Raw genomic sequence first — 27,341 nt, forward strand, 5'->3', positions numbered from 1 at the left:
CGTGCGCGGGTGTCACGAGCACGCGCGCCATGTTGAACGGGAACGTGCGGCCGGTCCGTTTGGTGCCGCTGATGAAGATGATCCAGATGAATGAGAAGCTCTAATTGGCCCCCCCCCCCCGGCACACGTGACCCTCGCGGGCTGCCTTTCACATCATCTCTTGACGTAATTAAATCTTTTTATTGGTTTTTTTCCCCGGTGGTGGCGCGTTGAGCGCGCGCGCCTGTGACATCACTGATGGGTTTGGCTCCCCCCGACTTGGGTGGAGAGTTTCTTCCACAGACCACAGAGGCAGAGCGAGAGGGGCCACCAGCCGGAGCGCAGGACGGAGCCAGGTCCTCACAGCGAACCACGCCCGGGGCCCAGGGGACGCGTGCCCCCCCCCCCCCCCCCCCCACCCCCCCACCCACCTCCCCGCTGTGGGAGCGCAGCAGGGCGGCGCAACAAATGTGGAGGTCCGAGAAGATGAAGTTTGGCAAGAGCATCTGCGTGCTCAACGTGGGGGGGACCCGCTACGCCTTCACCCGGGAGGTGATCAGGGATTTCCCTCTCAGGCGTGTCAGCCGCCTGCATGCGTGCGCGTCCGAGAAAGAGGTTCTGGAGCTGTGCGACGACTACGACCGGGACCGGAACGAGTTCTTCTTCGACCGACACGCGCAAGCGTTCGTGTTCATCATGCTGTACGTGCGCTCCGGGAAACTCCGCTTCATCCCGGGGGTGTGCGAGCTCTCCTTCTACTCGGAGATGCTCTACTGGGGGCTGGAGAGCGCGCACCTGGACTCCTGCTGCCAGAGACGGCTGGACGACCGGATGTCCGAGGTCGGGCTGGACAGTCTGTCCGAGGAGGACATCCGGATGTCCGGGGAAGAGCTGCCGGACGCGGCGGAGCAGGCTGCGCTCGCGGGGCGCGCTCGCTGGCTGGAGCAGACGCGCAGAGCTTTCGAGGAGCCCAACTCGTCGGTGGCGGCGCAGCTGCTGGCGTCGGTGTCGGTGATGTTCGTCATCGTCTCCATGGTCATGCTGTGCGCGAGCACGCTGCCCGACTGGGACACGGCCAAGAGAAGCAGTGTGGAGGAGCACAGGTAGGCGACGGTCAGGGATCAGTTAAGTTTGGCGAAGCGACGCCCACCTGAGGATGCTGCTCGTGGCGGCGCGCGCACAGCTCACGCACGGACGCGTGAGCTCTGCAACTGCTGCGTGAAATCTAGTTCACTGCTTTAGACAGTCGGATGGAAGTTACATGTTGTGCGCTTTTGCGCGCTTCATGCACTTCCCGAGAACGCCTGTGCGTGGAAGCGCGTGCGCGTTTTTAGCTCCAACATCAAGTAGCTCAGGTGTCACAAGACTCCGGATAGAGGGAGAGGAGGAGTCAACAGTGCTGGATGGGGACACGGAGAGAACGTCGCTCCTGTTTTATTGGCGCCTTGTTTCGCTCTTCACCCGCCGGCTCGGCGCCTCACGCGCACGCGCAGAGGTGAAGGGGTGAAAGAAGAGGCTGTGCTCGGATTAAATATCAGCCGAAGCAAACAAAAGGGAAGAATCTTCCTGTAATTCAGCAGCCACCCGCGCTCCATATACGACTGACGGGCCGTCCTGTCCGCGCGCCCGCACCAACCTTTGTCTATATAAGGCCAGACCACCGCGCACGCTCGGGCGCGCGCTCGGGCGCACGGATCACTTGCGATCACTGATTAGACAATCGGGGTGAAGGGTCCAGTCTAGTTGTGTGGCTGCAGATGCTAAAGTTCTCTCGGCTGGTTCCGTTGTCCCTTGGGCCATGTGGCACCATGCAGCCGTGCGCGGCGCCGTGCTCGCGCCCACTTTTGCTCCTTGTGATGGGGTTTGTGTCTCTGCGCGTGTTGCTGCCCCACAGCATCCGTATTTAGCATCGTTAGCTCGGCTTTGCCTCGTTCCTCCCTCTGCGGGTGATCAAACAGCATTTCACATCACGTGATTCTTTCTGAAGCTGCTCATTGCTCAATCACTCCCCCCCCCTCTACCCCCCCACCCCCCCATCTCCCCCCCCAGGATCGTGGAGGCCGTGTGTATCGGCTGGTTCACAGCTGAGTGCATCGTCCGTTTCCTGGTGTCCAGAAACAAGTGGGACTTCCTGCGGAGGCCCCTGAACATAATCGACGTGATCGCCATCACGCCCTACTACGTCACCATGGCGCTGGCCCGGGCCGGGATGCCGGGCGCTGGGCTGGGTGTGGCCGGGGTGCTGCTCCGGGTGCTGCGGATGATGCGGGTGTTCTGGCTGATGAAGCTGGCCAGACACTTCCTGGGCCTGCAGACGCTGGGACTGACGCTCACGCGCTGCTACAGGGAGATGGTGATGCTGCTGGTGTTTGTCTGCGTCGCCATGGCGATATACAGCGCCCTGGCCCAACTGTTGGAGCACGGCCTGGACTTGGGCACGCAGAATCCGGACTACGCCAGCATCCCTGCCGCCGCCTGGTGGGTCATCATCTCCATGACGACGGTGGGCTACGGGGACGTTTACCCCATCACCATAGGGGGGCGGGTGCTCGGGGGGGTGTGCGTGGTGAGCGGCATCGTTCTGCTGGCGCTGCCCATCACATTCATCTACCACAGCTTCGTGCAGTGCTACCACGAACTCAAGGTGCGCTCCGCCAGGCTGGCGCGCAGCCTCTCCTCGGAGGTCCTGCAGTGACCTTTGACCTCCCGACCTGCTCCACCTCCGAGCATCTGCCGCCTGCTTCAAACAGAACGTTCCATTTGAGCAGAAGAAATAACGACTTATTAATCACACATGCAGCTGCCAGGGCTCCACCGCTGACTGACGGTGCTGCTGTGCTGCTGCTGTGCTGCACCCGACGCCGCTCCGCCCGTTCCAGTTGCCCCAGTCTGATCAGCAGCTCCTCATTATGCCTGATGGAGCAAGTTTAACGAGATTGGTCTGCGACCTGCATCCACTCTGTCAAACCTGTCAGCCACGCAGAGCGAGGGGGGGGGGGTGCTGCTCAGGGTGGGGGAGGGGGGGTGGTGCTGCTCAGGGTGGGGGAGGGGCAGCCGTCATAAATATGGAGACAGGTCTCACACACAAAGGGCCAGAGTGAAGGAGAGGCATCAACAGGATTTTCCATTTATGACTGAATGTTTTGTATCTGCGCGTCTCCATGGCAACCGGATCCTCCAGCGCGTCAATCGCGAGTGTGTTTGATCGGTGTGTAGCTGCGCCTCATTCACACACACACCGCTGTCGCATGTTTGTTCTGGTTATTCACAGAAGGACGTAATGCGATTAAATATTAAAGACCTGAAATCAGGGGAAGAAAGGGGCGCCCAGGACTCAGACGTGTCCGCCATCATGGCCGCCATCATGCCAAGATTACATGATTTATTGAAGAGGCACACAATCCAAACAAACAAGTCAACACCCCTCCCACACAACAGCCTCTCTCCGCATCTCCTCTCCGCGTCCTCCTGTTACCATCAAGATTACGCGGAATTTTCACGTCTTTGCTTTCGCTCTGTCTCCTGTCCTTACATTCGTCCATGTGTTGGCTCACCAAGACCTCCGGAATCTTCTGCCCACTATGTACTGTAAAAAGTGCATCTTGCAGTAACATTTGTGATGTTTTAGTGTGCTTCTTATGTCCTACAGTCGTACACTCATCAATATTTGATCAGCTGACCTACACACTCACTTTTAGCTCAAAGCCTTTGGGGGGGGGGGGGATTTTGGCTGCACACACCTGATTGAAGTCATCAATCCAAACCTTTCCATCAGTATGACGGACTTGTAATTACTGTGATCAGTGTAAGAGCTATTTGAATAAATTTGCTCCCAGCAAAATGCGTCAGAATTTTGAATTCGTACTTGAATAAAAGATAAACATGGTGGAGCCTGAAGGCCACGTCGCTGTTTACAGCCAGTGTCACCAACCAGCCCATTAGTGGTTTTTACCATTAAACACAATCACCTAAATAAAACCAATGATTTCATTCCAACATGAATAAATGCATTTAAGAAAATAAACACAGCAAAAAAATACATTTCTGGTTGTCACAATGGTTGTGTGTGTGTGTGTGTGTTCATTTATTTCGCTACCACTAACACAGCTCTATTAATTAGATGAAATACTGTCACAAAATGACAACTTCACAGTCTTGAATATAGTAGCATTGCTTTTTTCTGAATATACTTCGTTTCATTATTTTATGTAAAGAACAAGGCAGAACATGAATATGTGACCAAAAGACATATGTGCTTTTGTAAATTTATTGCTATTGAGTTAACCTTTAAGTATTACATAGTAGTGAATAGTACAAAGGCTTGCGTTGTGGTCACTTTTATTGCACTTTGGTTTTGTTTTGTTTTTGAACAGCGCTAAGTTGTCATTTTAATCAGGCAGTGACGAGTCAGCTCTGCTGCGTCATTTTTCCTCGACGGCAGCAGAAGGAGGACCCTTTCGGCGAGTTTCTAAGCGGGTGACACATCTCGTCGTCCTTCAGGGATAAAATGTACTACAAATTCAGTGGGATTACGCAAAAATTGACGGGCTCGGGTCCTGCGGTGGCCTACAACCCTCAGGTGAGTCAAAGAATAGGCGCGTTGTTGCCTCGGTAACCGCCGAAGATGACCTTGATAGCGTCTTTACTCTGCTCGCAGGCCTGTTTACCGGAAGGGTTCATGGGTCTCTGCCTCTAGATACTGTAGCTGTACACGCTTTACTACGCTTTAATCCAGCTATTATAGCTTCTATAATAGCATCTACAAAGGTAGCAGAGAAATGTCGCTTGTTTTTAAAGGAAGCAACTTCCTCAATGTCTTTATCAACGACCCAGTTTTTACTATTTAACCTTAAGATCGTCACCTAAAAGGTTTCCTGATGCCAACATTTATGCCAGTGACAGAGTCCTTCTAATACTAGGCACAATTATCTGATCAACTCCCTTTAGATGTATAAATATATATGACATGTCACATATAATGTGTATGTTATATGTGACCTGTCACAGCGACTCATCTGGTTACTGTGAACGTGACACTGCTGCTTGGATTAGCTGTGATTGGAGTGTGTGTGTGTGTGTGTGTGTGTGTGAGTGTGTGTGTGTGTGTGTGTGTGTGTGTGTGTGTGTGTGTGTGTCCTGGTGTTTTTCACTCCAACAGCTTCAGGATGTTTCAGCTCATTTTACACACGTAGTCTTGGTTTTAGACGGTTTAGTCACGTCTTGTCTTTTGAAGGCCAATAAAAGTGTTCCACTCTGCTGCAGCTCCCACACACACACACACACACACACACACACACACACACACACACACACCGCCTCCTCCAGCACGAGGTGGGTGAAACGTGCTCTGAACAGTGCACGTGTGCTTCGTTTCCCATCACTTCTGACCATAAACACCCTCATATCAACCACGCATATTTGGAGTGCGTCAGCTCATCACCGTGCTCTGACGTGCACGTGCAGTTTGGCCCGAGCACAGCTGAGTTCACTCTCTCTCCTGCTGGTCCAGGGGCTGCGGCCAGCGGTACCAGCGGAGCCTCCAGCCATGGTCTTCGGCACCCCCACCAGGGTTCTGTCAGAGGCGGGTCCTGCTGTGGACTTCATGGGAGTGAACAAGGTTCCGGACTTACAGAGGATCTTTCAGGTACCACTCGCATCATATCGGAGCTCCGCTCATATTTTCATCATTCTGAACACAAATCAGCTGCTGAGGAATTAAAAACCCGTAAATAAGAGCAGGAATGTGAACATACCGGTTCCATCTGTCAGTTGTTGTTTCCTCCCTCAGACGACAGACGGCGTTCCCGTTCATCTGAAGCGCGGCTACCCCGACAGGCTGCTGTACCGCACCACCATGGCCCTCACAGTAGGGGGCGCTCTCTACTGCCTGGTGGCGCTTTACTTTGCAGCACAGCCCAACAGGAAATGACGGACTCACGAAAAGTTCTGCGGTTCCGCTGCTGCGACCCGTCGAGCGGCGGGACTGGCGGAACATCCCAGCGACCGCCGACGGATTCGTTTTATTGTGTCAGGAAAGATGTTTAAGTTAATAAATGTTCGGGAAAAGATGCCTGAGGACTCTTGTTGCTTCCATAATGATCAACGTGCACGGCCCCGCGCAGGTGCACGGGCTGACGCAGGTGCACGAGCCGACGCAGGTGCACGAGCCGACGCAGGTGCACGGGCCGACGCAGGTGCACGAGCCGACGCAGGTGCACGAGCCGACGCAGGTGCACGGGCCCACGCAGGTGCACGGGCCGACGCAGGTGCACGAGCCGACGCAGGTGCACGGCCCCACGCAGGTGCACGAGCCGACGCAGGTGCACGGCCCCGCGCAGGTGCACGGGCCGACGCAGGTGCACGGGCCGACGCAGGTGCACGGGCCGACGCAGGTGCACGGGCCGACGCAGGTGCACGGCCCCGCGCAGGTGCACGGGCCGACGCAGGTGCACGGGCCGACGCAGGTGCACGGGCCGACGCAGGTGCACGGGCCGACGCAGGTGCACGGGCCGACGCAGGTGCACGGCCCTGATGGGATGTTCAACCATCAGGAAGAGCTGCTTCATATCTGCTTTAACTACAAACCAGGTTCAGGAAATTGTTTGATCACATGATGAGTGTGTCTGTGAGCGTGCGTGTGAGCGCGCATGTGAGCGTGCATGTGAGCGGGGACGAAAATAAAGGTGGAAATGGAAGCATGATGGAGACGCCGCCTGGAACACGACGGCTGCTCACTTGTCTCGTCCAGGCTTCACATGTGTGACCCTGGTGTGATGTCACATTTCATGCTGACAGACATGTTGAGGTGTGAGAGAGTGTGTGTGTGTGAGAGAGTGTGTGTGTGAGTGTGAGAGAGAGTGTGTGTGTTGGGGGCGGCTGCATCAAGCTGTGATGAGATCTTCAGATCTTCTCTTGTTTTCCTGTTGCAGCCTCAGGATAATAAATCACAATAATCGAGGGCTGTTTCAGGCTCCTGCCAGATGTGTTGCTGCTCAGGTTCAGAGGCTCACCTCCTCCTGCTGCTCCTGCTGCTCCTCCTGCTCCTCCTGCTGCTGCTCCTGCTGCTGCTGCTCCTCCTCCTGCTCCTCCTGCTGCTGCTCCTGCTCCTCCTGCTGCTGCTCCTGCTGCTGCTCCTGCTACTGCTGCTCCTCCTCCTGCTACTGCTCCTCCTCCTCCTGCTGCTGCTGCTCCTCCTCCTGCTGCTGCTCCTGCTGCTCCTCCTCCTGCTCCTCCTGCTGCTGCTCCTGCTCCTCCTGCTGCTGCTCCTCCTGCTGCTGCTCCTGCTCCTCCTGCTGCTGCTCCTCCTCCAGAGGTTCTCCTTTCATTTCACTGATTAGCCCAGTTGTCACAGAGACCTCAGGGCAGGAAGGTTCGGAGGATCCGGGTCGGTTCTGAAGACCTGATGCTTTGGTCACATGACAACGGTGGGGCGACCGGTTTGGAGGACGAAGGCGTCAGAACGAGCTGCAACAATCAGCTGAATGTGGAGACTCCAACGGTTCTAAACGGTTCTGACCAACGACCTTCACAGCTGGACCAAGACGTGAACTTTGACCTGATCCATTCTTCTTCCACGGTGGCCACAAATGTCCAGGAAGCAGCTGGGTTCTCTTGGCTGTGCTGGTGGCAGATGTGACCGGCAGGCAGTTCTCCTCACTGGAGAACATCTGGCCGGGCTCCAGGCAGTTCTCCTCACTGGAGAACATCTGGCCGGGCTGCAGGCATTTCTCCTCACTGGAGAACATCTGGCCGGGCTGCAGGCAGTTCTCCTCACTGGAGAACATCTGGCCGGGCTGCAGGCAGTTCTCCTCACTGGAGAACATCTGGCCGGGCTGCAGTCACCTCCTCCTACACGAGGCTTCAGTTTTGTGTCCAGCAGATGTGGAGACACCAGTAAATGTCAACACTGAATGAAGGGATCAGCAGAGGATCATGGAGTTCATTAAAGAGCCCAACAGAGCAGGTGGAAACACACACACACACACACACGCACACTCACACGCACACACACACACACTCACACGCACACACACACACGCACACTCACACACGCACACACACACACTCACACACACACACTCACGCACACACACACTCACGCACACACACACACACACTCACACTCACACACACACACAGCCTCCAGCGGTCGTCACACCCGGCAGAGCTGAGCTCTGGAGCAACGACACATTTCATCTGTTAATGAGTGTGAAGATGGGAAATCAGGGGGAAGTGAACCAACACAGGGAGCAGGAGAGGAGGAGCAGGAGGAGCGTGAGAGGAGGAAGAGCAGGAGGAGCGTGAGAGGAGGAAGAGCAGGAGGAGCGTGAGAGGAGGAGGAGGAGCATGAGAGGAGCAGGAGGAGCGTGAGAGGAGGAGAGGAGCAGGAGGAGCGTGAGGATCAGCAGGAGCGTGAGGAGCAGGAGGAGCGTGAGAGGAGGAAGAGCAGGAGGAGCGTGAGAGGAGGAAGAGCAGGAGGAGCGTGAGAGGAGGAGGAGGAGCATGAGAGGAGCAGGAGGAGCGTGAGAGGAGGAGAGGAGCAGGAGGAGCGTGAGGATCAGCAGGAGCGTGAGGAGCAGGAGGAGCGTGAGAGGAGCAGGCTGTTGACATGACTGAGGAGGAGCTGCCCCCCCCCCCAACATTGATTGGGGCCATTTCATTTGGCCTGATGGGTCCCAGATGTGCTCTAATTCCAGTTCACAGTCCTCAGACCAGAGCAGCAGAAGATTGGAGGCATCCACTGATGGAGGGGGGGGTAAATCACCCCCCCCCCCCCCCAGGTGTCTGAGATTAGAGGAGAACAAGCAGCAGCCTTAATGGAGCACGTGACGCTCATCAAACATGTTTAGAGGCCCTCAGGGACCACAGATGCCCCACAGCCATCAGGGCTGGACACCAAGACTGGATCCAGGTGTCACACGTGCGCTGAGCCGCCTGCGTGCACGTGGGTCGCACCCATTTCTGGCCTCTTCTCTCCTTCAGGCTGCTACAGTTGTCGGCTCCATTCCCTCCCCAAGCCCAACGGCTGCGTGGACGAGGAGAACGAAGGTCATAAAACAAACGTGCACCAAAAGGGACACGTGAGGGGTGACAGGTGAGAGGGGAGGGCAGAAAAGGGGGGAGTAAGATAGGGAGAGCAAAAGGAAGGGTGGATTAAAGGGGGTGAGAGAGAGGGGGAGGAAAGGAGGAGAGAGGAAGGAAAGGAGGAGAGAGAGGGTTTGGGTCAGTTTAGGTCAGGTTTGGGTCAGTTTACGTCAGGTTTGGGTCAGTTTACGTCAGGTTTGGGTCAGTTTAGTCAGGTTTAGGTCAGTTTAGTCATGTTTAGGTCAGGTTTGGGTCAGTTTAGTCAGGTTTAGGTCAGTTTAGTCATGTTTAGGTCAGGTTTGGGTCAGTTTAGTCAGGTTTAGGTCAGTTTAGTCAGGTTTAGGTCAGGTTTGGGTCAGTTTACGTCAGGTTTGGGTCAGTTTACGTCAGGTTTGGGTCAGTTTAGGTCAGGTTTGGGTCAGGTTTCTAAACTTCCCTCATTAATAATGTAATAAATGACGTAATAATCGGTCCTTCATCAGATCACCTGTAGGTGCGACAGCAGCACCCCCTGCTGGTTACAGGCAGATCTACAATAAAACACACTTTCACACTTTTCACTTTTAAAACCTTTAATTTGAATGAATATCCGTGAGCTCGTTGCGTTTCCACGTGTACAAAATAAAGTTGCTCGCTGGGTCATAAACTTACAAAAGGTCATAGAAACAGTGAATATGCAGCAATAAATATCCTGGTGACGCAGGGTTTCCTCACTTGCTCTTGTACGTGAGGTGTTTGCGGTGATGGTGGATCCAGGCGGGAGCAGCAACAAGTCCAGTCAGGAACCCGATCACAGCACCCAGACTACAGGAAACGGGCCAGACCTGTAAGGAGATAACAGGTGACTCGACACCGAATGCTGCTCGTTAAGGTCTGAAGCAACGTCTGCTTCAAGTGGAACAAAAGCCCAAAACCAGTTTTTCCTGCTGAACACAAAGAAATTGGGGTGTGAAGCCGTGTTGATGATTGATTTGGGTGCAACTCTTGAGATTTTAGTCAAAATCTTTTCATTTGGGGCATTTTGTGGTAACAATATAGGCGACGCCCTCTATGGGTGGATCAAGGTTACTACAACCGAAATCTGCTGTTGGATGAGATGGAGGCCGGTGATGTTTTGGAGGCAGCTTTCATCAGGAGCCGCCACTCTTACCCCCCAGCCCTACCCTAACCCTGACTGGAGGCAAACAGAACAGCTCTTTAACAGTGAAGACAGTCCACGATAAGAGGACGCTGGTCTACCTGCCACGGTCGGTCCCAGTCCAGAGGGATGGGGAAGGCTCCCACCCAGGCACCCACCAGCGTGCAGGCCACTGTAATCTGAAGACAGGTGTCCCACACAGACATGGCTCTGCAACCAGAGGTGCTCATTTAGCACAATATAGTCACATTCTTTCCTGGAAGACAACAAGTGGATAGATGAGGGAGGAGGGGTACCCGTGCCGGCTGAACACGCGTATCCAGGCCTGGACGTTGGGGCCGAGCACGCACAGACATCTCAGCGTGGTCAGAGAGGTCAAGAGAACAGCGAGAGAGAACGTCTCTAAAGCGGACCTGGAACACACATCAGACAATTAGACCGTCCAAGCAAATCCAAAGGATCCTCCTGAACTTAATTAACTTCATCAGCTACTCACTCGACCAGCGGAGCTCCATAAAGAAGCACCACAAAGTGGAAGAAGATGCAGGACAGGAAGAAGTAAACGCAGCAGCGACACAGCCTGGACAGCTGCAGGACGGGGGACAAGGGACGGGGGACAAGGGACGGGGGACAGGGTGATCCAGTATCTGTCTAAACACTGGTGTAATCAACATTGTTTACAGGCAAGTTCCTTTCGAAAATTACATCTTAATGATGTTTTAATGATGCAAATACTAGAAGTGGCCCAATATTTTTCATATGCACAAATATCATATTTAAATTTCACTCCTAGATGCGTCTGTATTGTTATCTTGACCCAAAGCGCTTTGCTGTGAATCCAGAAGAATCAAACTCGCCACCTTGTAGCCCAGCGAGTGCTTCTTGGTGGGCTGCGCGATGCCGAGCAGCCAGAAGACCGCGACACTGACCCCCGTGACCGCGGCGGACACCGAGTAGAGCCACGACAGGTGAGTCCCGTAAACTGAGAAGCCAGGTAGAAAGACCGCAGGTACGACGGTCGCCATGAACACCGAGGCGGCCATGATGGCGTGAGTGGACACCATGGCTCTGATTTCACGGTCCCACATGATGAGGAAAACGCCTCCGGGCTACAAATTAGAAAGAAAACTTCCAATTTCGAAACCTTTTTAGCGTCAATTTGGGGAAGAATATGCCCAGTGGATTAAATCCACCCGTGACTTTCTTCAATCGGCTTCCGTAAACATGGAGTGAAAGTGATTTCCGCTCAACTTCAGAATAAAGCTTTAGAGTTTGAAGCTCCATTAATGTTGGTCGTTTCCAGAAACAAAATATATGAAGGCACACGGTTAATTTTTCTGTAATCATCTATATATCAAACATGATTAATGTTTCGAATAATTTTGCAAAAACCTTTAACGGACGAACAGCAGCACTAAAAGGAACTTTTATTTCGGAGATATCCACTTCCGGGACTCCCCGATGGACGGCAATTTCAACCAATCAGCGTTGAGGGCGTCACAGCTTGTGCGACAAGGCGGAAGTTTACAAACGTTAACGTTTACCTTTACAGAGATTTCTGCTTTATCTATCATCAAAAGTCACTGGTGTCGAAGAACAGAGCAAACATGGTTTGCGAAAAGTGTAAGTATCACATTATTTACAACCGTTTGATCTAATCTTGATGTGTGTGGTTAGCGAAGGAGATAGTTAGCGATTGTTTGTGATAGCAACATTGGGCTAACTCGTCGCTATGTTGTTGTTGTTGTTGGTTTATTCGCGGTTTGACTTTCTTACCCATTTAGTGTAAATGATTACAGGTGAGAAGAAGCTTGGAAAAGTGATCACACCTGATACCTGGAAGGATGGGGCGAGGAATACAACAGGTAAACAGGGGTTGTGCGTTTCAAACCTATTATCTCTATTATTATTAATATTATTATCAATATTATTGTTGTTCAAACAAAATTAGCCTTCTTGTATGATCACGTCATGCCCTTTGTTACTGATCTTCATAAACCTCACCAATACAAACTAGCTATTAATGTAGCATTGCTAGTAAGTGGTTATCAAATAAATTGGATTTTCTCTTTATCTAGTGATGTTTCTCTTTCATTGATATTAATAATGCTGATTGGAATTCTTTCTACTACAAAGAGAGCGGTGGACGGAAACTCAACGAAAACAAGCTCCTGACTTCGAAGAAAGCACGGTGAGCAGCCTCTGGAAGCTTAAACCCTCAAACACTCGAATCCCAGTTAGCAATCCCATCATCACCACAACCACGGTCCCAGTGCTGAGATCTCTATCAACATACCTGAGGAACAGGCCAGGGTGTGACTAGGTGTGTGTGTGTGTGTGTGATGAATCTCCTCAGCTTTGACCCCTACAGCAAGACGGGCTTTGCCATCTGCAGGATCTGCAAGAGCTCGGTCCATCAGTCGGGCTCACACTACTGCCAGGGCTGCGCATACAAGAAAGGTATGGGACCAGTGACACGTGCGCTTTAACAAGAAAACCACTATGGTGGACGCTGGACCTCCAGGACCAAGTCTGAGGGGACGTCTGGCCATGTTGGACAAATAAATAAATAAATAATCACTCTTTCCTTTTTGTGCTCTGCAGGAATCTGTGCAATGTGTGGGAAGAAAGTTCTGGACACCAAGAACTACAAACAGACATCTGTGTAATGGTGGACACAAGGACGGCTGGACACATGTCCAGAAGTGTCTCCTGTGTTAGACAGACAAGGCGGCACCTGATCAGTTATCACCTGTTTGTATGTTTGTGATTTTTGCTTTAAATTCTTCTGTACGTAAATAATAAAGTGCTCCATATGAGGAGGTTTGGGTTTCTTCTCTGGAGCTGTGGAGCCGCTCACCTGAGGCCTCAGGTGGACTCCCAGACTCTCCTGATAAAGGACACAAACGTTTTCACTGACATGGTGGAAGAGTCACAAGCTTTATTCAAGCAGCCGCTGATTCCAACCAAAGCATCGTGAGGACAGTTGGTTCCACCCTTCGGCTGCACACGGGGACACGAACTGTGCACGTGCAAGGCCGTTCAGGACCGTATCAGCAGGAGCGACGCACTCGGGTTTCATCAATCACGCAAATATTGCAGTCGGAGACTGAAATCATCTGAGGAGGCACCAAGAATCCTGGACAGACCGAGGTCATCAGACAGGTTCCTGTTGGGACCTGTTAGTTGCTCTGTGACAGCATCAAGAACTCCTCCCGGGTCTTGGGGTCCTCCAGGTAAACCCCCAGCATGGTGCTGGTCACCGTGCGGCTGTTCATCTTCTGGACGCCACGCATGATCATGCACATGTGCCTGCACACACACACACACACACACACAGGTGACTCGTAGCTCCGCCTCTAACGTCTTTTACCTCCGTGTGTAGAAAAGTGTTGTTCTGTTCATTCTCTTGAAATGTCAGATCTGCATCGCAGTGCGAAAGTTGGACCTAAACGCTAAGGATCATGGGAAATTTGGGCCTTTTCAGGTATGTGCCTGTCGCTGCTGGAGGTGTGTGTACTCACACTGCTTCAATCACCACAGCGACGCCTTTGGGCTGCAGAGCCTCTGATATTCCCAGAGCAACCTGCTTGGTGAGACGCTCCTGAACTGGGAGACAAAGACAGCAAAGGGAACATGTCAGTCATGTCTGCACATCTGTCTGCACATCTGCCAGCACATCTGGCAGCACATCTGCCAGGGACAGCTGGCTCCCTCCAGGTTCTTACCCTGAAGCCTCCGACTGTAGATCTCCACAATCCTGCAGAAAGGAGCAGAAGTCAGCAGAACACAACAGTGATGACAGGTAGGAGGCGGAGGGTCCCGCTCAGACACAGACGGACAATAACTGTGATAATAACTGTGATAATAACTGTGATAATAACTGCTGATTCCCACCGGGATGAAGGGACTTTCTCACGGCTGGAGTTTGGATTTGTGTCTGTGAGCGCGTTCGACGAGGGGCCGATGAAGACCACAGAGCTTAGGGCTAAGCCTCCAGGTCAAAGAGCCGACACAACAGAAGAACGCAGCCGGCCGGCACTAACGGGGGGGGGGGGCACTAACGGGGGGGGGGGCACTAACGGGGGGGGTGTGTGGTGTGTGTGGGTGTGTGTGTGTGTGTGTGTGGGTGTGTGTGTGTGTGTGTGTGTGTGGGTGTTTGTGTGTGTGTGTGTGTGTGTGGGGGTGTGTGTGTGCGCGTGCGTGCGTGCGTGCGTGTGTGTGTGTGTGTGTGTGTGTTACCTCGCCAGTTTGCTGAGTCCCACCACTTTTTTGTTGGGGATATAACCGATATGAACCTAGACAGAGAGGACACCCCATGAGGACACAGGTCAGAGGTCAGAGGTCAGAGGATGCTGGACATCCTCACCTTTCCAAAAAAGGGCACCAGGTGATGCTCACACAGAGAGAACATGTCGATGTCCTTCACAATCACCATCTCATCGTGGTCCTCATCAAATATAGCGTTGTTTAAGATGTCTGCACCAGGGGACATGATGGAGAGAATGATGGAGGGGTGGAGGGGTGATGGAGAGAATGGTGGAGGGGTGATGGAGGGGTGGAGGGGTGATGATGGAGGGATGGAGGGAGAGAGGGATGATGATGGAGGGATGGAGGGGTGATGGAGGGATGGAGAGAATGATGGAGGGAGGGGTGACAGACAGACAGACAGACAGACAGACAGACAGACAGACAGACAGACAGACAGATAGATAGATAGATAGATAGATAGATAGATAGATAGATAGATAGATAGATAGATAGATAGATAGATCCTCACCGTCCACCGTCTCGTGGTAGCCCTTGGTCAGGAACTGCATGGCCTTGGCCGCGCGCAGCGGCGTGCGCAGCAGCCCCTGGCGGTCCATGTCCTCGCCCAGCTCGCGCAGGATGCAGGTGTAGGCGGCCTCGAGCGCAGGTAAGCGGGACTTGTCCTCCGCCTCTTTGCGGGACGTCTCGTGCTCGCGCTGCTTGTTGGCGTCGATGAGGAGCTCGCTGAAGCCGTGGCTGTTGCACAGGAAGTCCGCGGCCGCGCCGCTCTTGCTGCTCAGCGCGTTCATGAGTGCTGTGGGGGGGTGCGAGGTCCTGCTGCAGGTGCTGGAGCTGCTCGCGCCGCTGCGCCGCGGCTTTTAAAGCCTCGAGCCGCCACCACGTGCTGCGCTTCCTCGCGCTCCAGCGCCTCCGCACAGCTCCAAACGCGCCATGGAGGCCGATTTTCTGCCTCCCGTCACTTGACACCAGTGTCCCATCACCCGTCCCCCCCCCCCCCCCCCCCCCCCCCGGAGCTCAGACCACCGTAAACGCGCCTCAGACTCGTGACTCCGCGTGACGCTCAGACCCATTTGGTCGCTTTCTGTGGCGACCTGAACAAACGGTCGCGTTCATTGTGGCACTTTAGAGTTTAAAGGTAGTTTAAAAGGTGACCTTTCATATTATAAAGTCTTCATGCACATGAAATAAAACACTGGCTTTAATTAGCATGCTGCTAACTGTTAGCTCCCAGCATCAAGGTAACACTATGAACTACAGAACCTGGAAGACACCCGAGCCCCCTGAGGGAGGAAGGAGCAGCACATCTGAAGGCTCAGTCCCTCTAATCGCTCTGAGAACTGGTGTCACATGGTGGATCATCCAGTTATCTTTGATCCAAAATTGATTTTTAGGAGGCGCCAGATAGCAGCTATGGTGGCGCCGTTGGTTCCTTTTAGAGGGGCTTTTGTTAGGGTGAGGGTTAGGTTAGGTTAGGGGTAGGTTAGGGTTAGGGTTAGGTTAGGTTAGGGGTAGGTTAGGGGTAGGTCAGAGGTAGGTTAGGGTTAGGGTTAGGTTAGGGGTAGGTTAGGGTTAGGTTAGGGGTAGGTTAGGGGTAGGTTAGGGTTAGGTCAGAGGTAGGTTAGGGTTAGGGTTAGGTTAGGGGTAGGTTAGGGTTAGGGTTAGGGTTAGGGGTAGGTTAGGGTTAGGTTAGGGGTAGGTTAGGGTTAGGTCAGAGGTAGGTTATGGTTAGGTTAGGGGTAGGTTAGGGTTAGGGGTAGGAGTAGGTTAGGGTTAGGAGTAGGAGTAGGTTAGGGGTAGGAGTAGTTTAGGGTTAGGGGTAGGAGTAGGTTAGGGTTAGGAGTAGGTTAGGGGTAGGTGTCAGAGGTAGGTTAGGGTTAGGGGTAGGTTAGGGGTAGGTTAGGCTTAGGGGTAGGTTAGGGTTAGGTTAGGGGTAGGTTAGGGTTAGGTTAGGGTTAGGTCAGAGGTAGGTTAGGTTAGGGTTAGGTTAGGGGTAGGTTATGGTTAGGTTAGGGGTAGGTTAGGGTTAGGGTTAGGTTAGGGTTAGGTTAGGGGTAGGTTAGGGTTAGGTTAGGGGTAGGTTAGGGTTAGGTTAGGGGTAGGTTAGGTCAGAGGTAGGTTAGGGGTAGGTGTCAGAGGTAGGTTAGGGGTAGGTTAGGGTTAGGGGTAGGTTAGGGTTAGGTTAGGCTTAGGGGTAGGTTAGGGTTAGGTTAGGGGTAGGTTAGGGTTAGGAGTAGGTTAGGGTTAGGTTAGGGGTAGGTTAGGGTTAGGAGTAGGAGTAGGTTAGGGGTAGGAGTAGTTTAGGGTTAGGGGTAGGAGTAGGTTAGGGTTAGGGGTAGTTTAGGGTTAGGGGTAGGTTAGGGGTAGGAGTAGGTTAGGGTTAGGGGTAGGTTAGGGTTAGGGGTAGGTTAGGGTTAGGAGTAGGTTAGGGTTAGGGGTAGGTTAGGGTTAGGTTAGGGGTCAGAGGTGGGTTAGGGGTAGGGGTAACCCAACTGGGACCAGTTATGGGGAACCAACAGACCCCTGGACATGGTGGAACTACTGCACACTCATGCTGCCTCTGGGTCTGAGTGGGTCTTCTGGTAGCTTCACGCCTATGACCCCTGACCCCTGACCAGTTAGCACCAGCGCTAACAGACAGCAGTCAGAAACAACCCATCGTTCACTGAGAGACTCAGCTGGACCTCTGAAGGAAACTGGACAGCGGTCCTCTCTGTGGGTTCTGAGCTGTGCTCCTGCCGGGTCAGTGGGCTTCAGATAAACCTCCTCTGAGGTCTGACGCCGGCAGCGTCCCCACATCTGAGGTCTGGTGACTGAAACATGCTGACGCACAAACGCACCTCCCATCTGCTCCGCGGAACAAGAGGAGTTCTTGGAAGACAGGAGGCGCTGGGATGGAAGCAGCCGTGACGGAAGTTGTTTACATGCACGAGCTGCTGCATGAGGTCGGCAACACGGTCCCAACGAGCTGAATGTGCAGAACCAATAACAGCAACTGGGCCACCGGAGCGTCTTTGATCAGGCTTTGATCAGGCCGACCGTGGGTGCACGTCGTCACCTCCCGCTGGAACACGTGGAGCCCCATGAGGCTCGAGACTCACCAGCTGTTTGCTGAAACACGACTGCCCCAGTGCTCATGAGCCTAAAACCTAAAATAAGGTTTTATTTCCCAAACATTCCAGAGCTTTTTACACTCTAAAGGTTGAATCCTGGGAGCTCCGTCTGTTGGGAGCTGGGCGGAGAAGCGGAGGGTTCCTGGTTCCAGCCCCAGGGCAGACAGAACATGGAAGGTGTTCCCCTACTGCCCCCTGCTCAGCACTACCGAGGCACCCTTGAGCAAGGCACCGAACCCACAGATGCTTATCTCTGAGATGGAACTCCTCCAGGGGGACCTGCCTTCACCCATTGGGGTCTTCCGGGGGCCTCCCTGGGTGCATGCTGCCTTTCTTTTGCTGGGGGTTCTTCGCTCTTCCGCAGGGCGGCGCTATAGACCTCTTTCGCGCGTGCACACGCTTCTAAATACGAAGTAGAAGAAGAACCGCGCACTTCCTGTTTGTCTCCGGCGCTGGCGGGAGATTCCAGCATGGCGGTGCAACCGAAGCACAACCTTTCGATGGACTCTGCAGCTGAGAGCGGATTTGTGAACTTCGTTTTCTCCCTTCCGGACAAACCGGACACCACCTTCCGGGTGTTTGACCGCAGCGACTTCTACACGGTTCACGGGAAAGACGCCATTTACGCAGCGAGGGAGGTTTTCAAGACGAACGGAGTCATCAAATACCTGGGCTCAGGTAGCGGCTGTAGCCTAGCCAGCCTAGCCGGCTAACCCAGTTACACCGTTGTTCCAGAAGGTTCGCAGAAAGGTTTCAAGTGTGCGTGTCCGTGTGCGTGTGCGTGTGCAGGTAGCCGCAGGCTGGAGAGCGTGGTCCTGAGCAAGCTCAACTTCGAGGCCCTGGCCAGAGACTTGCTGCTGGTGAGGCAGTACCGGGTGGAGGTCTACAAGAACCACGGCAAAGGCAGCAAAGACCACGACTGGAGGGTCGAGTACAAGGTCGACGCTCTGTGACTCCGCCTCTTTCTGACACCATCTTTCGTGACCCTTGACCTCGTCAGGCTTCAGGGTTTACTGTGTCTGAATTTTCTGATTTCAGGCCTCTCCTGGAAACCTAACCCAGTTTGAGGAGGTTCTGTTTGGTAGCGGGTCTGGGTCCGAGGCCTGCGCCGGCGTGGTGGCCGTGCGCTTCGCCGCGGGGGCCGACGGCCAGCGCGTGGTCGGCGTGGGCTACGTGGACGCCGCACAGAGGACGATGGGCGTGTGTGAGTTTCCAGACAACGAGATCTTCTCAAACTTGGAGGCCCTGCTGGTCCAAATCAGCCCCAAAGAGTGTCTCCTGGCCCAGGGCGACGGCGGCGCCGACGGCAGCAAACTGCGAGAGGTTTGACGGGAACGTTTTTATTTTCTGTGGGGAAATGTTTGAGGAGGCGGTGAAAGACGGTGGTTCCACCTGTTCAGGTGGTCCAGCGCGGCGGCGCTTTGGTCTCTGAGCGGAAGAAAGCAGAGTTTCATAGCAAGGACCTGGTCCAGGACCTCAACCGGCTGCTGCGGGCCAAGAAGGGACAGAGCGTGTCCAGCAGGACGCTCCCCGAGCTGGACAAACAGGTCAGAGGGGCGGCAGCGGGTGAGATGATGCTAACCACCGCTAACCACCCGCTAACCGCCCGCGCGCTGTTCCCAGGTCGCCGTCTCGTGCCTGGCGGCAGTGGTGCGGTTCCTGGAGCTGCTGTCGGATGAGTCCAACTTCGGCTCCTTCAGTCTCACGTCCCTGGACCTGTCCCAGTACATGAGGCTGGACAACGCTGCCGTCCGGGCTCTGAACCTGTTCCAGGTCGGTACCGCCCACGGTCCAGAATCAGGATGCTTACAGTGGGAGGTTGTTTTGCTGCGTGTTGGTTGCCGTGGTTACTCCAGGGGTAGTACAGTCGTATTAGCAGGCCATACGTGCAGGAGCACGTGCACTGCGGTGCACAGAATGGGCGCCTGTCAGCTGCTGCGTGGACGCCAGCGCATGTTGGGCTGATTTACACGGACAAATGCTGCCGATTCCTCCTCAAAGATGTTTATTGTTGGGACTAATTCCCTGAAATCGCTTGTATTTTCCAGGGATCTCCTGACGACTCCGCTGGAACTCACTCATTGGCCGGACTCCTGAACAAGTGCCGCACGCCGCAGGGCCAGAGGCTGCTGCAGCAGTGGATCAAGCAGCCGCTGCTGGACAGAACCAGGATCGAGGAGAGGTGAAGGTGAACCCGGGTCTTCTGGTCCCGCCTCCACCCGCTTCATCCCCTGTGTGTTGGCTGCAGGCTGGACCTGGTGGAGAGCTTGGTGGGCGACTCGGAGCTCAGGCAGACGTGCCAGGAGGACCTGCTGCGGCGCTTCCCCGACCTCCACCGTCTCTCCAGGAAGTTCCAGCGCCACAGCGCCACGCTGCAGGACTGCTACCGCGTCTACCAGGCCGTGCACCACATCGCTGCCCTCCTCTCAGCCCTGGACCGACACGCAGGTCCGTCCGCAGGTCCACAGGCTCCGGGTTCCGGCCTCCGGCTCCTTTCCTAACGTTTGTCCTCCTCACCGTGCAGGACGCCACCAGGCGCTGATGGACGCCGTCTTCATCTCCCCCCTCAGAGACCTACAGAGCGACTTTGGGAAGTACCAGGAGATGATTGAAACCACTCTGGACATGAACCAGGTACGAGTGTTTGTGTCCAGAGGGGAAGGTCAGATGTATCTGAGGTGGTTCTGGTCTTCAGGTGGAGCACCACGAGTTCCTGATCAAAGCTTCCTTTGATCCGGCGTTGAGTGACCTGAGATCAAAGATGGACGAGATGGAGAAGAGCATGCAGGCCGTGCTGAGCAGTGCAGCCAGAGAGCTGGGTGATTACACGCACACACACTTGCACACACACACACATCATCATCATCATCGTGTGTGTGTGTGTGTCAGGTCTGGAGGCCGGTAAGACGGTGAAGCTGGAGTCCAACGCCGCGCTGGGGTTCTACCTGAGAGTCACCTGCAAGGAGGAGAAGGTGCTGAGGAACAACAAGAAGTTCACCATGCTGGATGTTCAGAAGAACGGCGTGCGCTTCACCAACGGGTCGGTCATGTGGTCTGGGCCCCCGGGGAAGGGGGGGGGGGGGGGGTGCAGTCAGCTGACCGTGTCCCCTCACATGTCTGCAGGAAACTGAGCTCGATCAACGAGGACTACACCAAGAGCAGGGCGGAGTACGAGGAGGCCCAGAACGCCATCGTGAAGGAGATCATCAACATCGCCGCAGGTGAGGCGCCATCACATGCTGCAGCCCCCCCCCACTGGAGGAGGCACCATGAAGAGCCGCTGCTGTGAAACCTCCTAGGCTACGTGGACCCCCTGCAGGCGCTGAGTGATGTCACGGCCCAGCTGGACGCCGTGGTGAGCTTCGCCGTGGCGTCCGTGTCGGCCCCGGTGCCCTACGTCCGGCCGGAGCTGCTGGGCGAGGAGGGGGGGCCCAGACGCGTGGCGCTGCTGCAGGCCAGACACCCCTGCATGGAGGCGGACGCAGACACGGCCTTCATCCCCAACGACATCACCTTCGTCCAGGGACAGAAGAGCTTCTACATCATCACAGGTGAGTCCCGCCTGCTCGCCGCCGCACCTGAGGCGCCGCGCTGACCACGCCTCTTCGCCACAGGGCCAAATATGGGCGGCAAGTCCACGTTCATCCGGCAGGTGGGCGTGATCGCCCTGATGGCTCAGATTGGCTGCTTCGTGCCGTGCGAGAGGGCGGAGCTGAGTGTGATTGACAGCATCCTGGCCCGGGTGGGGGCCGGGGACAGCCAGGTCAAAGGGGTGTCCACCTTCATGGCGGAGATGCTGGAGACGGCCGCCATTCTGCGGTAAGAACAAAGCCCGGTGCACGTGACCACGCGGGGGCAGTCCGGCCGCTCACACTCGCACGTTGACCTGCAGCTCTGCGACCGCCAACTCGCTCATCATCATCGACGAGCTGGGCCGCGGCACGTCCACCTACGACGGCTTCGGCCTGGCCTGGGCCATCAGCCAGCACATCGCCGCCGCCATCCGCTGCTTCTGCCTGTTCGCCTCGCACTTCCACGAGCTGACGGCGCTGGCGGCGCAGCAGCCCACCGTGCACAACCTCCACGTGACGGCGCTGACGTCACAGAACACGCTGACGATGCTCTACAGAGTCAGACCAGGTCAGAGGTCGCTCTGAAGTGGGCGGGGCCTGTCGCTCCTCATAACGACGACTCTCCTGGTTGCTTCAGGCGTCTGTGACCAGAGCTTCGGGATCCACGTGGCCGAGCTGGCTTCCTTCCCCCCCGCCGTGGTTGCCATGGCAAAAGATAAGGCGGAGGAGCTGGAGGAATTTCAGGAAGCTGCAGGAGGGAAGTGGGAGCAGGAGGAAGGAGGTGAAGCCAAGAGACGGCGCCTGGACAAACAGGTACGAGCAGGAGATGGAGCTTCTTCTGGTCCTGGGTCTGAGCTGGGGGGTGGGGTGGGGGGGGCAGCAATAAACAGTTCCCACGTTTGTGGACCAACTTCTGTCCTCAGGTGGGAGAGAAACTGATCCAGGACTTCCTGGACAAGGCCAGATCACTTCCTGTTTCCAGCATGAGTGAAGATGAGGTGAAGGCGGAGCTTCGCAGAATGAAGCAAGAGCTTGTTGCCGAGGGCAACGCGTACATCGGAGACATCTTGGCACGCTGTGGTCCCGTGCCGACGGCCTGATTCCCCCAGAAGCTGCCGTGTGACCCCGAACTGCGTCACTTTAACTATGAAACACTTAAACCCAGCCGTTGCCACGGCAACATAAGCAGTGAAAGTCCTTCAGTTGTGTCGTTTAGAAGAATAAAAGTCTACCGAACCTGGTGAAGGTGCAGAGCAGAGTTGTGGTTCAGTGAGTTCAGACGCGGCTCAGCTAATAAAGTTTTATTTTCTTAGAAATGGCCAGTTTCCTGTTTTTTGTCTTTCTAAGAAAGTATACGCTCCTGGAAGTCCAACTAGCATCTACATTATGGTTATTGAATACTTCACAATATATTAAGTCTAGATGTTATGGTACATGCATACGATTCAGGCGCATGAGGAGCCACAGTCACCACGATACACTGGGGGGTGGGGGGGCAAGGGTCGGGGGCAAAGGTCAGGGGGCACTGCAGGTCAACTCTTCAGTTCCAGGTCCAGAGGAGCAGATGCTTCCAACTGAAACCCTCTCCACACAACACTGCATTTTAATAAACATACACCACTTCCACTGTACACAACATACGTTTACACACACACACACACACGCGCACACACACACACACCTTTGTACACCTGTGGAGCTCCACCTGCTCCCAGCTCAGCTCACACTGGAGAGGGTTCTGTAGTACTTAAAACAAGATTCTCTTTCACAGAAAGAAGTTCACCACTGGGACAGTGGAGTTTCTGCAGTGGCCTTTGTTGGGGGGTCGGGAGTGGGGGGGGGGGGGGGGGGGGGGGGGCACTAACCAAAGAAAATAATATAGAATAAAATAAACGACATTCAAATACAGTCAGCTTGTTGCTTGAAAATACAAAACTACATGAGAAAGCATTGAAATAAAATCCATTGATCATTTTTTTTAAAAAACCCAAGTGCTCCATCTCACACACACACACACTCCATCTCTTAATGTGCACACACACACACGTGCACACACACACACACAGCAACATCCGCCCAACCTTGGCCGAGGTACAACTGCCTGAGCAGCTGCTGTGGACGGCAGCTGCGAGGAAGCAGGAAGTGTCTGACAACAGTTCTTGTGAGGAGGAGGGCTGGGATGGATGCTGGGGGGGCGGGGGGGTCACCGGGGGTCCCCACCTCCCATCTTCTGCCCACAGACTCCAGTAAGAATACGGGAGTGACGTGTTCCTCAGTCCCGCCGCGCCCTCTAGTGGAGACACGAGTCCACCGCAGCGGGGAGGAAGCTGCTTCCTCTGCAGCCCCCACGAGTGGGTCCTTCTGGGTCCTGATGGCTGCAAGAATGTGTGCATGAGCAGGCATGTGTGTGCACGTGAGCAGGCCTGTGTGTGATGTGAGCCGTTTGTATGTTTCTGTGAGAGTCGCCCCACCGGCTGCCTTCAATTATGCTGCAGCGTGTTGGACTCGATGGGCGGCGCCGAGTCATACAGAGTGTCTGTGTCGTGCGTGGGCTCCCGGCCACCCCCGTGCACGGGTGGACAGCGTCCCTGCACCACAGTCGCAGAAAAACCTGCCGGGACAAGTCGGAGGTGAGCGCGAGCGCGTGCAGAAGGGCGCGAGCGTGTGCGCGAGCGTGCGCGGGCAGCTTACCGGTCGTGCCGTATAACTCTACGTCGTTGGCCTTGGTGGCACTTTTTGATGCAGTTGACACAGATGGCGTTCCTGTCCGTTCGTGTTACAGGTGTGACACCTGGGGAAAGAGCGACAGCTGGCGTCAGCTCAGCATCAGACTGCACCCCACCCACCACGGAGGGGCGGGGCGGGGCGGAGGCGGGTACCGTAGAAGTCCTGCATGGGTGTAACTGGTGTAGATGGAGATCTTGTAGAGGACACCCTGGCTCGGCTGACCGCCTTCTCGATGGCGTCCTGGTTGTTGAGGATCTTGTTGTCTGGGGGGGGGGGGAGGCAGAGCGGGTGAGGGGGGGAGGGCTCTCACCCCGGCAGCGTCGGAGGACTGGAGCTTAACCTTTCATCGTCACGTTGACCCCGAGGCCAGAAAAAGGCCCCCGAAGCGGTGTTGAAGATCTGGTTGGCCCTCCAACGTGGCCGTGGCGTGGTTGGTGATTTCGATCCCTGTGGAGGAAGGAGAAGGAGCGGCGTTAGACGGCCAGCGCTGTGACCCGACCCGTGAACCGAGCGGGGCACGCCCACCTGCGGCGAAGCCATCGAGATGCGGTTCTTGCGCAGGATGGGGTGGCTGTTGGTGCTGATCAAACGACCGGCCCTGAGCGTTCCTGTAAGATGTCGTTCTCCTCCAGCAGGCCTGCACAGACAGTCAGAGGTTAGCGGCCCCCCCTCGATGGCCCCCGCCGCCGGCGTCCCGCCTCCAACCTCGGCCTCCGTTGAAGATGCAGATGCCGCCGTCTCTGCCGTCGTGGATCTTGTTCCGCCTCAGCGTGGGGTTGCTGTCCGTCTTGATCCACACCCCCGCCATGGCGTTGTCAAAGATCTCGTTGTCTTCGATGAAGCCCAGACCTGTTCCGGGAAGCAGCGCCATTAAACGTGCACGTGAGCGGGCACAACGAGAGCTGCGGTCCGACAGAAGCGCACCTGAGTTGTAGACCAAAATCCCCCCGTTCTGCCCCCCCCATATCTTGTTGCGCCGGATCTTTGGGTTGCTGCCGGTCCTGTCGGGCAAAAGAAAGGTGTGAAGAGCGGAAACGTGCACGTGCACGTGCAGCCCGAGGTCGGCCACTTTTACCTGATCTGGACACCAGAGTACATGTGGTTGTAGATGTCGTTGTCCTCCAACACGCCGTGGCCGTTGTCATAGAAGTACACCCCCACCTAAGGAGACCACAGAGACCCCATGAAGCTCCAGGAGCACCCGTCCAGGATCCGGAGCCCCTCTAACCCGTCTGGAGGAGCCCCCCCCCCCGAGCAGGGCCAGAGTGCAGCCTCACCTGTTTGCCACTGTGGATGCGGTTCTTGCGGAGGACCGGCGTGCTGCCTGTCGTCACCCACACGCCGGCCAGCGTGTTGCTGTAGACCTCGTTCTCCTCGATCACCCCCTGGCCTTTCTCGTGCTGGAAGACAGAGCAGGACGGTCCGTGAGCAGGAGACCCGCAGGGGGCCCCCAACCCCAGGGACCCGCAGGGGGCCCCCAGCCCCAGGACCCGGAGCGTCCACCAGACGCTGCCACAGACGTACCACATAGATGCCTCCGTGCTGGCCGTCGTGGATCTTGTTGTGGCGGACGATGGGGCAGCTGTTGGTCCGGATCTGGATCCCCGCCAAGGCGTTGCCGTAGATGTCGTTACTCTCTATCAAGCCCCGCCCATCTCCAAATATGTACACGCCTCCCTGGTTACCGTTGAAAATGGCGTTCCCCCTGAACACAAGCAGCGCGTGATGACGCCCGTGTGGACACAGCCGGTGCCGAGAGCGCGAGCCGTCCTCACCGTATCGTCGGGTCGCTGTTGGACGTGATCCACACACCGGCAAAATTGTTAGCGTAGATCTTGTTCTCTATAAACTGCCCGCGGCCCTTTTCGTGGACGTAGATCCCCCCCGTCTGGCCGTGGTGGATCTCACAGCGCACCACCGTGGGGTTGGCGTAGGCCTTCACCTCAAAACCGGCGATACGGTTTCTGTGAATGTTACAGTTCTCAAAGTAGCCCTGAAGCACAGAGAGACGGCGTCAGAACCCTCCTCAGACCAGAACCCCACCGGACCGGGCCCATGCCGTTTACCATGCCGTGGTCGAAGGTGAACACCCCCACGTCCCGACCGTGGTGGATGTGGTTGCGCCTGATGATGGGGTTCCCGTGGTTCTTCACCCAGATCCCCGCAAGCGCGTTGTTGCTGATCTCGTTGTCCTCATAGATGCCCTAAAACGCAGACAGGACGTGTGTGTGTGTGTGTGTCTGTGTGTGTGTGTGACCCGCTGCATTAATGCCTGAAGGTGCTGCCGTACCTGAGCGTGATCTGTGATGTAGAGGCCCACGTTCTCACAGTCACTGATGTTGCAGTGCTTGATGGTTGGACACGCTCCCTGGCCGCTCACACACACAGCAGATCCCACTAAACACACACACACACACACACAGGGCGTGAACACACCTCCAACCTGAACACCTGAACACCTGAAGCAGCGACTCAAACAGACTCCACGCCACCCGGCTGATCTCGGCACCTGTGCACGTGGAGCGGATGATGCAGTGGTCGATGTTGGGGCTGCAGTTGACGGTGATCTCCAGGCAGTGGTGGGCGTTGTGGTGCTGCGCCGACTTGTCGTCTGGGTTAAACTGAGGAGGGGAGAGCAGCAGGTCAGACCGTGGCCCCCCCCACCACTAAACCTGATGCTGGTGCTGCACAGGTAGAAGACGTGCTCACCTTGATGGTCATGTAGCCCACGTAGGCGTCCTCGGAGCCTTCCATGAAGACGAACGTCGAGTCTCTGGTGTTCTCGATCACCACCTTGTCCGCCACCTTCCCGGAGCTGGGGGGGGGGGGGGGGGGCAGAGTCCCACCACTCAAGTCATGCTTGGATTTCACCTTTCACCTGCTCAGACACCTACCTGCACCGATCATGGTGATGGGGGACTCGATATAGATCCACTCGTCTGTGTAGATGCCAGAGTGGACGAAGATCAGACCGTCAAAGTGGGCCTCCTGGACCCCCCCCAGAGCATCCTCGATGGTGTCGTAGTACTGTGGAGCAAACAGCCAGCTCAGTCCTGCAGCAGAGCCCGGGCTGCCCCCCCACCCCGGAGACTCACCAGCATGTTCTCGCGGCCCTTGTACCGACCCGGGTTGCTGTAGAAGTGCTCAGCAAAGCCGGGCTTGACGTGAGCCCCTTTGTACTGAACACAGAAGACAGAAGCTCAACATCAGGGATGAAAGGCTGGAGAACATCAAAGGAAACGGAGGAAACCCACCGACCCTCAGAGTTCCCAGTGACACCGCAGCCAGAGCACCTCCGTGACCCCCCCCCCAGAGTTTTGACCTTCTAATAAAAACAATAAGACCTTTTGTCTCCGAGTGGTCTTCTGCTGACCGGGTCACGGAGGCAGCAGCCTGAGCAGTGACTCCCCTCACCCCAGACCGCCCCCCCCCCAGCTCTTCCTGGAGTATTCTGAGCCC

At 55.5% G+C, this 27,341-nt stretch overlaps 7 protein-coding genes and 1 long non-coding RNA gene across 8 annotated transcripts in view; 4 read left to right on the forward strand and 4 right to left on the reverse strand.

Annotated features, from left to right (window-relative positions):
• Positions 1-420: 420 nt before the first annotated feature.
• kcng3 (potassium voltage-gated channel, subfamily G, member 3) lies at positions 421-2,963 on the forward strand. The gene is made up of 2 exons (XM_029845343.1): positions 421-1,082; positions 2,029-2,963. The coding sequence occupies exons 1-2, from the start codon at positions 448-450 to the stop codon at positions 2,672-2,674; spliced, it is 1,281 nt and encodes a 426-aa protein (XP_029701203.1). The 5' UTR covers positions 421-447; the 3' UTR covers positions 2,675-2,963.
• Positions 2,964-4,400: 1,437 nt separating this feature from the next.
• cox7a2l (cytochrome c oxidase subunit 7A2 like) lies at positions 4,401-6,048 on the forward strand. The gene is made up of 3 exons (XM_003977177.3): positions 4,401-4,558; positions 5,489-5,623; positions 5,768-6,048. The coding sequence occupies exons 1-3, from the start codon at positions 4,487-4,489 to the stop codon at positions 5,906-5,908; spliced, it is 348 nt and encodes a 115-aa protein (XP_003977226.2). The 5' UTR covers positions 4,401-4,486; the 3' UTR covers positions 5,909-6,048.
• A 3,569-nt stretch (positions 6,049-9,617) lies between these two features.
• Positions 9,618-11,454, reverse strand: pigf (phosphatidylinositol glycan anchor biosynthesis, class F). Its single transcript, XM_003977176.3, has 5 exons — positions 11,062-11,454; positions 10,698-10,789; positions 10,498-10,614; positions 10,303-10,411; positions 9,618-9,887 (listed from the first exon to the last, which is right to left on the reverse strand). Exons 1-5 carry the CDS (start codon positions 11,287-11,289, stop codon positions 9,774-9,776), a joined length of 660 nt encoding a protein of 219 aa, XP_003977225.2. The 5' UTR covers positions 11,290-11,454; the 3' UTR covers positions 9,618-9,773.
• A 211-nt stretch (positions 11,455-11,665) lies between these two features.
• Positions 11,666-13,022, forward strand: cript (cysteine-rich PDZ-binding protein). Its single transcript, XM_003977175.3, has 5 exons — positions 11,666-11,824; positions 12,001-12,066; positions 12,338-12,392; positions 12,558-12,661; positions 12,806-13,022. Exons 1-5 carry the CDS (start codon positions 11,809-11,811, stop codon positions 12,868-12,870), a joined length of 306 nt encoding a protein of 101 aa, XP_003977224.1. The 5' UTR covers positions 11,666-11,808; the 3' UTR covers positions 12,871-13,022.
• Positions 13,023-13,121: 99 nt separating this feature from the next.
• On the reverse strand, positions 13,122-15,406 carry gch2 (GTP cyclohydrolase 2). Its single transcript, XM_003977180.3, has 6 exons — positions 14,982-15,406; positions 14,571-14,680; positions 14,444-14,499; positions 13,930-13,961; positions 13,726-13,810; positions 13,122-13,513 (listed from the first exon to the last, which is right to left on the reverse strand). The coding sequence occupies exons 1-6, from the start codon at positions 15,259-15,261 to the stop codon at positions 13,384-13,386; spliced, it is 693 nt and encodes a 230-aa protein (XP_003977229.2). The 5' UTR covers positions 15,262-15,406; the 3' UTR covers positions 13,122-13,383.
• Positions 15,407-18,013: 2,607 nt separating this feature from the next.
• Positions 18,014-22,467, forward strand: msh2 (mutS homolog 2 (E. coli)). The gene is made up of 16 exons (XM_003977179.3): positions 18,014-18,261; positions 18,373-18,521; positions 18,622-18,906; positions 18,984-19,130; positions 19,207-19,356; positions 19,632-19,765; positions 19,832-20,031; positions 20,108-20,217; positions 20,279-20,402; positions 20,473-20,623; positions 20,707-20,804; positions 20,883-21,134; positions 21,198-21,402; positions 21,476-21,723; positions 21,793-21,968; positions 22,079-22,467. The coding sequence occupies exons 1-16, from the start codon at positions 18,054-18,056 to the stop codon at positions 22,253-22,255; spliced, it is 2,814 nt and encodes a 937-aa protein (XP_003977228.2). The 5' UTR covers positions 18,014-18,053; the 3' UTR covers positions 22,256-22,467.
• LOC115251819 (uncharacterized) lies at positions 22,442-23,969 on the reverse strand. Its single transcript, XR_003890353.1, has 2 exons — positions 23,627-23,969; positions 22,442-23,530 (listed from the first exon to the last, which is right to left on the reverse strand). It is a non-coding gene; the product is annotated as an uncharacterized lncRNA (long non-coding RNA).
• A 1-nt stretch (position 23,970) lies between these two features.
• The window catches only part of LOC101074976 (F-box only protein 11), a 4,011-nt gene continuing 640 nt past the window's right edge, over positions 23,971-27,341 (reverse strand). The window contains 19 exon segments of the mRNA XM_074084924.1: positions 23,971-24,087; positions 24,090-24,145; positions 24,223-24,246; positions 24,249-24,329; positions 24,408-24,425; positions 24,428-24,488; positions 24,491-24,519; positions 24,588-24,731; positions 24,807-24,883; positions 24,958-25,043; positions 25,160-25,282; positions 25,407-25,587; positions 25,658-25,875; positions 25,949-26,086; positions 26,173-26,279; positions 26,392-26,503; positions 26,592-26,697; positions 26,773-26,909; positions 26,978-27,081. Of these exon segments, the coding sequence (XP_073941025.1) occupies positions 23,971-24,087; positions 24,090-24,145; positions 24,223-24,246; positions 24,249-24,329; positions 24,408-24,425; positions 24,428-24,488; positions 24,491-24,519; positions 24,588-24,731; positions 24,807-24,883; positions 24,958-25,043; positions 25,160-25,282; positions 25,407-25,587; positions 25,658-25,875; positions 25,949-26,086; positions 26,173-26,279; positions 26,392-26,503; positions 26,592-26,697; positions 26,773-26,909; positions 26,978-27,081 (1,919 nt within the window).

This window comes from Takifugu rubripes, chromosome 1 (assembly GCF_901000725.2).
Source record: "Takifugu rubripes chromosome 1, fTakRub1.2, whole genome shotgun sequence".
NCBI classification, from domain to species: domain Eukaryota; kingdom Metazoa; phylum Chordata; class Actinopteri; order Tetraodontiformes; family Tetraodontidae; genus Takifugu; species Takifugu rubripes.

Excerpts from the sequence above, each read along its gene's own strand:
- msh2 (XM_003977179.3), top strand. The coding sequence starts at position 18,054 with ATGGCGGTGCAACCGAAGCACAACCTTTCGATGGACTCTGCAGCTGAG. Across the intron at positions 21,724-21,792 it reads GCTCTACAGAGTCAGACCAG|GCGTCTGTGACCAGAGCTTC; the intron begins GTCAGAGGTCGC and ends TGGTTGCTTCAG. Across the intron at positions 21,969-22,078 it reads GACGGCGCCTGGACAAACAG|GTGGGAGAGAAACTGATCCA; the intron begins GTACGAGCAGGA and ends TTCTGTCCTCAG.
- gch2 (XM_003977180.3), bottom strand. The coding sequence starts at position 15,261 with ATGAACGCGCTGAGCAGCAAGAGCGGCGCGGCCGCGGACTTCCTGTGC. Across the intron at positions 14,681-14,981 it reads CTACCACGAGACGGTGGACG|ACATCTTAAACAACGCTATA; the intron begins GTGAGGATCTAT and ends CCCCTGGTGCAG. Across the intron at positions 13,962-14,443 it reads GGACTCAGCAAACTGGCGAG|GATTGTGGAGATCTACAGTC; the intron begins GTAACACACACA and ends TCCTTTCTGCAG.
- cript (XM_003977175.3), top strand. Across the intron at positions 12,393-12,557 it reads CTGACTTCGAAGAAAGCACG|CTTTGACCCCTACAGCAAGA; the intron begins GTGAGCAGCCTC and ends GAATCTCCTCAG. Across the intron at positions 12,662-12,805 it reads GGGCTGCGCATACAAGAAAG|GAATCTGTGCAATGTGTGGG; the intron begins GTATGGGACCAG and ends TGTGCTCTGCAG.
- kcng3 (XM_029845343.1), top strand. The coding sequence starts at position 448 with ATGTGGAGGTCCGAGAAGATGAAGTTTGGCAAGAGCATCTGCGTGCTC. Across the intron at positions 1,083-2,028 it reads AGCAGTGTGGAGGAGCACAG|GATCGTGGAGGCCGTGTGTA; the intron begins GTAGGCGACGGT and ends CTCCCCCCCCAG.
- pigf (XM_003977176.3), bottom strand. The coding sequence starts at position 11,289 with ATGTGGGACCGTGAAATCAGAGCCATGGTGTCCACTCACGCCATCATG. Across the intron at positions 10,790-11,061 it reads AGCACTCGCTGGGCTACAAG|CTGTCCAGGCTGTGTCGCTG; the intron begins GTGGCGAGTTTG and ends CCCGTCCTGCAG. Across the intron at positions 9,888-10,302 it reads ACTGGGACCGACCGTGGCAG|GTCTGGCCCGTTTCCTGTAG; the intron begins GTAGACCAGCGT and ends ATCTCCTTACAG.
- cox7a2l (XM_003977177.3), top strand. The coding sequence starts at position 4,487 with ATGTACTACAAATTCAGTGGGATTACGCAAAAATTGACGGGCTCGGGT. Across the intron at positions 4,559-5,488 it reads CGGTGGCCTACAACCCTCAG|GGGCTGCGGCCAGCGGTACC; the intron begins GTGAGTCAAAGA and ends CTGCTGGTCCAG. Across the intron at positions 5,624-5,767 it reads ACTTACAGAGGATCTTTCAG|ACGACAGACGGCGTTCCCGT; the intron begins GTACCACTCGCA and ends TTCCTCCCTCAG.